The sequence below is a fragment of the Sinohyriopsis cumingii genome, chromosome 4, assembly GCF_028554795.1.
Source record: "Sinohyriopsis cumingii isolate HCF-2022 chromosome 4, ASM2855479v2, whole genome shotgun sequence".
In the NCBI taxonomy this organism is placed as follows: Eukaryota; Metazoa; Mollusca; class Bivalvia; order Unionida; family Unionidae; genus Sinohyriopsis; species Sinohyriopsis cumingii.
Window position 1 is genome coordinate 113,853,457 of NC_142964.1, and position 8,621 is coordinate 113,862,077.

General features: G+C 32.7%; 1 protein-coding gene across 1 annotated transcript; it reads left to right on the plus strand.

Moving 5' to 3' along the window:
* Positions 1–1,022: 1,022 nt before the first annotated feature.
* LOC149801918 (G protein-coupled receptor GRL101-like) lies at positions 1,023–8,325 on the plus strand. The gene is made up of 5 exons (XM_089954363.1): positions 1,023–2,036; positions 3,222–3,349; positions 3,584–3,629; positions 4,102–4,325; positions 6,799–8,325. Exons 1-5 carry the CDS (start codon positions 1,406–1,408, stop codon positions 6,946–6,948), a joined length of 1,179 nt encoding a protein of 392 aa, XP_089810489.1. The 5' UTR covers positions 1,023–1,405; the 3' UTR covers positions 6,949–8,325.
* Positions 8,326–8,621: the final 296 nt, after the last annotated feature.

Here is an 8,621-nt window from a genome sequence, read left to right on the forward strand (position 1 = left end):
CGTATATACTCGCTTAAACGTCCAGTTCATATGTAAATTGCACAGACCCATATATGCCGCTACAGTACGCGACAGCAGATCAAAGTCTATGTTGTTTCTAGTTACGTACCACTTATAAGCTAGGATAGGCGATACATGATTTCATCTTAAGTGATGAAAATGTCTGATCAATTGAATTCCACACCTTTGATAACAACACATTATCCGTAAAGCATACAATTTCCAGATGAATTTTATTCATGGCACAAACATATATGCAATATTTTCTATAATTATGTTCGTTCCTCATGTAAAACAGGTTTTCCTGTGACTTATGTAGTTTTTTTTTAACTTCTCAACGTCTCAATCTCTACGTTTGTAGGAACGTTTGGTTGAAAGAAGTTTGCAAATTATTTTTAAAATTAATAGTACAATGTCTATGATACACTTATTTTTATAATCTTCCTGTTTGCATATAGGATATCGAGGAAGAGGCTGCCCTGGATATTTTCGATGCAATCAATCTAATATTTGCCTTCCTCCGTCTCAAGTTTGCGATGGGTTTAAACATTGTCCTGCGGGAGATGACGAGATATTTTGTAATATAAGCTGCCCTGGTGCATGCATTTGTCAAGGGACATTCGTGGATTGTAGGGATGGTCGAATAAATGCTACAGAAATTGCTTTACTATCAATACAGTCAAGAAAAATATTGTTCAGCAACTCCACTATCGGAAAAATAATTGTACCTTTCATCCTACCGATGGCGTTTTTAGTTAATTTATCGGACAGTGGAATCGAAGAAATACAACCTGGGCTATTTGAGTCCATGACGAATTTAAGGACTTTAGACATTTCTTACAACAGACTTACAGTCCTTCATGAAAATACTTTCAAGGGATTGGCTAGGCTTCAAGAATTGGTACTGGACAATAACATATATCTGACGAAGATAGAGAGAGGAGCTTTTCGAAATTTAGAAAACATTTTGGAAATTAACATCACACATTTACATATTTCATTCTTAGAAAGCTACACATTTGAAGGTCTAAACAAACTGAAGATACTTGACTTAAGATTCAACAAAATATCTCATGTAGAATATCAAGCATTTTATGGACTTGGGAAGTTAGAAAGTCTTTTGATAAGTTACAATAAAATAAAGATCTTTGAGAGTGAAATATTCGGTGGACTGACATCTCTCCATTATTTAGAAACGGACGAATATGAATTATGCTGTTTGAAACCGAGAAGTGTAGACGAAGCAAATTGTCATCTTTCACAAACATATGAATTTTATTCATGCAAAGACTTGGTGCGGGATGTAAGCTTGCGAGTACTGTTATGGATAATAGGACTCTTATCACTAGTAGGTAATATTGCCTCATTCATATACAGAAAATGGAAGTTAGGCCTGCAGTTGAAAATGGGCTATGGAATTTTTGTAGCAAATTTGATAGTCGCAGACGTTCTAATGGGAATATATTTGTTGATTATGGCTGTTGCTGATACATATTTTCGAAACGAATTTGTCTCAAGCAACGATTGTTCGCAAATCAGGGCATATTGCAGTGCAGCAGGAGTATTATCGACATTATCAAGTGAAGCGTCCATCTTCTTCGTAATGTTGATTACATTAGACAGGATTTTAGTGGTTAAGTTCCCTTTCGGACAAGTGAAGTTGACGCCCAGTATGTGTAAAGTTGTGTCATTTCTTGCTTGGTTGATTGCCATTGCATTATCAGTGTTACCAATGGGATTGAACGTGTACTTTAAAGGGAAATTCTATTCTAGAACATCTATTTGGTTTGTTCTTCCTCTAACAAGAGACGATGCGCCTGGATGGGAATATTTATTTGCAATAATCATCACTTTAAACTTCCTCCTTTTGTTTTTGATAGTCTTTGGACAGGTTCTGATTTTCAAAGCGATGCGAACAAAGAGTCCACTTTTAGATAGGCAGAAACATTCACGTGATCAGACTTTGACTGTGGCCAGAAATCTCTTACTGGTAGTGTTTGCGAACTTTCTCTGCTGGTTTCCGATAGGAGTAATAGGTAAATGTTTCTGTATTCTAGAATGAACACAAAACAGATAGACTTATCAAATTCTAGTTAATTTATTAATTGGAAGATATTGTCCTGTCCTCAAATTAAACTTTTAGGCCCACTTTCTTATTTATTAAAAGAGATATTAATAACTTCTTATATTTTAAGCTAAAATACAAATTTAGTAATTTAGTGAATAAAACACTACGTACAGACTTGGCAATGAAAAGGGCTTTTCAATATTTTATACTAGACGGTCCTTGGGTGTTTCAAAGTATAGTATCTTTTAAAGTAAGAACGGACAATTAAGTTAATTACGGTGTTACAAAGACACATTTAATTCTTTACACATCATGGGAACTAATAAATATCATAACATTAAAAAGTATGTAGTGTCAATATTATGGCAATGATTAATTGACATACTTTATTATGTGATATTTATATTCATGGAAAATCGTCAAACGTATTATTATCTTACTCTGTGTGTGTGTGTGTGTGTGTGTGTGTGTGTGTAAAGAACACCGATCATATGGCGAATAACATCCATTCAAGTGTACTGGATCCAGCAAGACACACTGTGTGTCAGAGATTGACTAAAATAATTGCAAGAAATTGACAACATAAAGTACAAACATTGTTAATTAATTAATTTTAATTACCCTAAGCGCTATTGACTCTCATCGAGTCATTGTCAGAGGGAAAATTACGACAGAGAAACAAATAAAATAAACATTAAACATCAAAGAGAACACTGACGTTACAAAATTGTACACGTTTATTGAATTGACAGAAGTATTATCTCAAACTTGTTGAAGGTTTACAAATATACGGCGTCATATCCACACCTTTTAAATAATACTTATATTAAATAATACTTATATCAGATCCTTAATTACTTAAAATCGTATAAATTCAACGTTTTCTTTGCAAGTTCTTTGTCTAGTTTGTCTCTGTTTCGTAATTGTGCCTCTAATAAAAAAAAACTCTTCGTGAATCGAAAGCGCTTATACTAGTTAATAAATATTCTTTGCACTGTTTGTTGTTATGCCTTAGTTCTGAACTGGTTTCATAAGTACGTGCATTTGAAAAAATCCCATCTGAGAAGATGACTAATAGTGTTCCGTAGAGACATTCCGATGATTTTAAACAGTTGATGTATTTATTAATTTGTTTTATCTGTTAATTTGGAAGGCATCCTGGCTTTAATGAACTACACCATTCCCTTGGATGTGTATGCATGGGCATCCGTCGTTATTCTACCTATCAATTCTGTGCTGAATCCGATCCTATACACGCTTTCTGCTGTGATCAAGAGAGAGGTAAAATCACTTATTCTTTGTGACATAACTATACCAAATTGGCATAAAGATTTCTCTTTTTCTTCATCTCATAATAACGATTCAGTTATTTGCAAGCTCAATAAATTATATATACATTTGTTTAGGTTCGTATCGTGATCTACTTGGAGCGTCTATGTAACTGTATGTTTTCGTCTTTTTACATTTCCTTACATTCGTAATTCCGTTCTCACGTTGCATGTTCTTATTCTCTAGAAATTTGTGCCGACATCATGCGAACAAGATATGATTTCAAAAGAAGGTAAGCTCTCGGCATTTAATTAGATCATTTTAAGAGTTTTATATTACTTTCTAAATCAATATGATTCCGATATTGTGTCTCAAAACGGTACAATTTTAAACGCTCTAACATAAATAATGAAACAAAAGATGGTTTCAGGTTCAAAAAATTTTCAAAATACATTTTTTAACTTACAAAAGATATTCAGTTGATACAAATCTTTGCTTTAAGTGTGTGTATCCCATACCATAAAGACGATAAGATACTGTAAATATTTAATTTTTTCGCATTAAAATTGATATACTTGTATAAATATCGAACGTTCCCAGATAGATATATGACAGCTTGTCATCAACTTCTAATCATTTTGTCTACGACAACTTACTCCATTGTGCGTGTTTCTGTCTGTCTCTCTCTCTCTCTCTCTCTCTGTTTCTCTCTATATATTATGACTAAAAATGTTATTGTTATGCCCTCTTCTCGTTTAACCCAGATATTAGAAGACTTGATGAATTGTTCAGTTATGATGTTCTACATGCTAACGATGTTAGGAAGCTGACATGCGCATTAACTTGCATCGAGAATCGTACCTTGAACTTGAACCAGATAGATCTTGTTACAAGGAAAATCGCAGAACGCGTTGATTTCCTGCACAAAAGAATGATGTACTACGGCAATCTGACAACGGACAACATATGGATTTTCCTTGATAATGACGTGAGATATTATTATTATTATTATTAGTAGTAGTAGTAGTAGTAGTAGTAGTAGTAGTAGTAGTACCGCTCCGGTGGCCTAGTGGTTAGAGCGTCCGCCTCGGATGCGGGAGGTCGTGGTTTCCATCCCCGGCCGAGTCATACCAGAGACTTAAAAATGGTACTAACAGCTGCCTCGCTTGGCGTTCAGCATTAAGAGGATAATGTTAGGACTGGTCGGCCTGGTATCAGGATAATGTGACTGGGTGGGACATCATGCTAAATGTCTGCGGCATGATGCCCCAGTGCTAGACATCACTATAAACTGCCACACTGCAGACATCGTAGCTATATGACTGAAAAATTGTTAAAGCTACGTTAAAAATCAAAAACACATCACATCACATATTAGTAGTAGCAGTAGTGGTAGTATTACTATTATTAATATTAGTAGTAGTATTAATCTGAATTCTTGTATTATAGGCCAACAACCCAAATTCAATACATTTATGAAAATTATAATACAAACACGAAACAATAATTATGGCGCTAATACACGGACTTAGTAACTTTTAAAGATTTTTGCTAGATAGAGAGAAAAATTATGTAGGATATTAATATATGAATGACTATCTGTATCAGGGTATAAAACTTTATTTTTATTAGATTAAACATTTGAAAGTAAGTAATCATTTCTCAAAAGGGACATTTATCAAAAACTTAAAACTCATCTTCTTTATCTGCGCAGAAAGGGAAACATTTGTTCAATATAGCTTATATATATATATATATATATATATATATATATATATATATATATATATATATATATATATATATATATCACATGAAAGGGAACTTTCCATTTTTGAAAATACGTAGTAAGCGAACACTACGAAAGAGTCTAAATAATTAATATAGTATTGGAAACGCCCGGTCACCTATTGATTATATACATTCTCTTTTGGGAATCTTCAACAATAACCTTTATTAACATGTACCAGTACTTAAGAATTCTACTGTATCATACTCCTTGCAATTTGCATTGTAGCTGAATGAGTGTAGATAAAAACCTTTGGTGTGTTTTTCGTAATAACAAAAACATATTTACAAAGTTACATACGCACAGCTTTCTTTTTACGTCAAACGTCTGACCCATAATTTAAAGCTGGCCATATTTGTTTCAAATACTTGGAATATATCTTTTGTAGACAGTTTACCGAAACGATCGAATCTGTTCTTTAGGCTATAAAGTGTCTTTTCTGCTTATGCCGCATATACGACGAGGTTTTAGAAGAAATATTATAAAACCGATTTATCATAAGATGACTTACCAATGAGGCTATCATAAACATATCAACTTTTGTATCCTCTCAGATATCATCTGTTCTTTAGGCTATAAAGTGTCTTTTCTGCTTATGCCGCATATCCGACGAGGTTTTAGAAGCAAAATTATAAAACCGATATATTTATCATAAGATGACGTACCAATGAGGCTATCATAAATATATCAACTTATGTATCCTCTCAGATATCATCTGTTCTTTAGGCTATAAAGTGTCTTTTCTGCTTATGCCGCATATACGACGGGGTTTCAGAAGCAAAATTATAAAACCGATATATTTATCGTAAGATGACGTACCAATGAGGCTATCATAAACATATCAACTTTTGTGTCCTCTCAGATATCATCTTTCCAAAGCGCTATGATTTAAGTCTTTTCTAAGTTTCACCAGAACTTTCATGAACCTAGTTAACTATTTTTTTATTATTTCAAATCCGTTACTGATACATATCCTGTTCAATATACAACCAATACCTGGTTTGGTTAGGCAGATCTCACTATAAGATATTTACCCTTACAGCCTTTCTGTTAGTCAGAAAGACATTAGTGAAGTAAACATCCTCCTGACAAACTGGTGTTGATTTCAAATAGAAGTAAATACTCTGCTGAGAACTGCTAAAGGCTTACCTATTTGTAATTTGCAGACATGTTTATATTCCCTTTTTGTGAAAGGATGCGATAAATAAAACAGCTGTTCTTCACCACTTCGGACAGTATTTGAGATCAAATGTTGTATATAAAATAGATCTTAAGATAGGTCTATATTTTTCTAGTTGCTTTGAAAAAATATCAGAAAATAACACCAATACCACCAGATTTTCCGTCTGTAATCTTATTAACATGTTGTACTTCTTCAGTGTTTTTACCATTAGGGATTTGCCTGAAGAGTGTAACTTGCTTGATACAACCTTAAATTTGTATCTACCTCATGATCTATATCAGATAATCCTGAAACTATTGGTATCATCCGATCAGATTTATTTTTCCTGCCAAAGTAGTGTTATGACACATTGAGAAAAGGTTCGAATCTACCCCTAAAAGTGATTTTTCAAAACATGATACCTCTTTTGATTTTATAAGTTGATTTGCAAAATGTAACAATAATATTCCGGATTAACACGATTAACAAGCTATAAATGTTCTACTTCAGGAAATAAAGGGTGTTTGGCTTCAGGGCAAGCCAAAACGTGCTGTCAACAAACAAATGCAGTCTGCGGATATTCAGTTTCTGAAATCTGTCAGTGGAGCCCTTCTGCAATCACGCAGGCATATCGTGAACGAAATCGAAGAGCAAGAATGATATTCAATTGGGATGTTTTCATATTTTCTTTTTAATGTTGTTCAAATCTTTGGCAAGTTTTTGAATATTAACATAGCCCTTTGATACTTCGAACTGCATTTAATGTATATGGCTTTCTAATTACAGTATAATTGTATGTGTCTATGTTATCCTATTATGGTCTTCATCAGTGCCGATGATATTCACCAGATTTGATTATGTAGTTTATCTATCTTATCCAAAGTTGATTGATATTCAACAAACTAAAAAAAAACTTTCCGCCCACTCAATCATCACAACTTTGTATCTATTGAACAATGACACGTTTAAGATACAATTTTGTGAATTTACAGTGGTCATAAACACGAAACTATATGTTCACAAGAAATAATATTCTTTTCGCATACAGGAAGTTAAGAATATAATTCAATCAGTCACAATTGCAAAACCTGAGTTTTGTACTAGTATGTAAATAAAGATAGGTAAGGTATGCCCTTATATGCATACTAACACGCTGTGTAATAGTCTTAATATGGGTAGGTAGGTAGATATATATGTTTCATTGGTAGGTAGGTATATATGTTCAAATTCATTTAGTGCATTGCTGTACGTTTTCGTTGTTATTGAAGTTAAGGAGAAATGTAATAATTGCAATGAGTGTAAATCAATTATAATGAACATGTAAAATACACAGACATGTTATCCAAAGTTAAGTTGACACATTATTAGAAATTGTTTCAGTCAACATTTCTATATAAAAGCCCACATAAAATTAAAACTTGATAAAAGTAATCATTCATTATATTTGTGTATGTATATGTTTCTCTTCAGTAAAATAAGCTTAGATCATTATAGAGAAAAGTTAAATGAAAACTTCAGATGATATTTAATAAACATTTTCGGAAGCAGTTTCGACATGTTATATCAACTAAGAAAATAACTTCTTTAACAATTTTAAAAACAAACATAACTATAATTTAGTTTCTGAGCCATTGCTTTCAATAAGACTGAAGAACGCATCAGCTCTATAAATTAAAGAGGCTTTGCAGTGTTCAGAAAAGCATAAAATGAATAACCAGGTTATAGAATTCTCATTTTAAAGCGTTGCGTTAAGGAAATCACTGCACATAATTAGTATTATGCGCAGGTCACCTAAATAAACATTTCCAACATGAAAAAAATCACTCCTGATAAAATTCCGCAATAAAACACGGATATAAAACACAGGTAAAATATAAGCAAACTTAGATCAATGAATTTATCAGTCTTTATTAAACAGAATTAATGCATAGACGCTGTAAATGTTTAGTTTAAAAGCATTATAATGTCACAATTTGCTACAAATAAAGGATTTTATATTTATGCAATGTAACAAATTACAACACCTTAGCCATTTCATCCAAGCTTATTGTACACTCTACTTAAAATAGCCATTGTACCAATATTATCAAAGATAAAAATATATTACACTGATAAAGATTATTTTACATAAAAGTGGTTAAACATTTCCTTTCATAATTACATTTTCAGATATGATTAACATGGTTGTGTTAGCAGACCGAGAGCAAAATGATAGATTCGATTTAGGCAGAATCCGATTTAAAGGGCAGTGTGGACTCTTATTCCTTGGATGTCAACTACCTATTCACATCTAATATATGTAAATGTACCAGAGTTAGTCAAATCAACATGTT

Bases quoted from the DNA above. Each gene is read 5' to 3' on its own strand.
- LOC149801918 (XM_089954363.1), top strand. From the start codon at position 1,406: ATGGGCTATGGAATTTTTGTAGCAAATTTGATAGTCGCAGACGTTCTA. The intron at 2,037-3,221 runs GTAAATGTTTCT...TTAATTTGGAAG, and splicing joins GTTTCCGATAGGAGTAATAG to GCATCCTGGCTTTAATGAAC. The intron at 4,326-6,798 runs GTGAGATATTAT...GTTCTACTTCAG, and splicing joins GGATTTTCCTTGATAATGAC to GAAATAAAGGGTGTTTGGCT.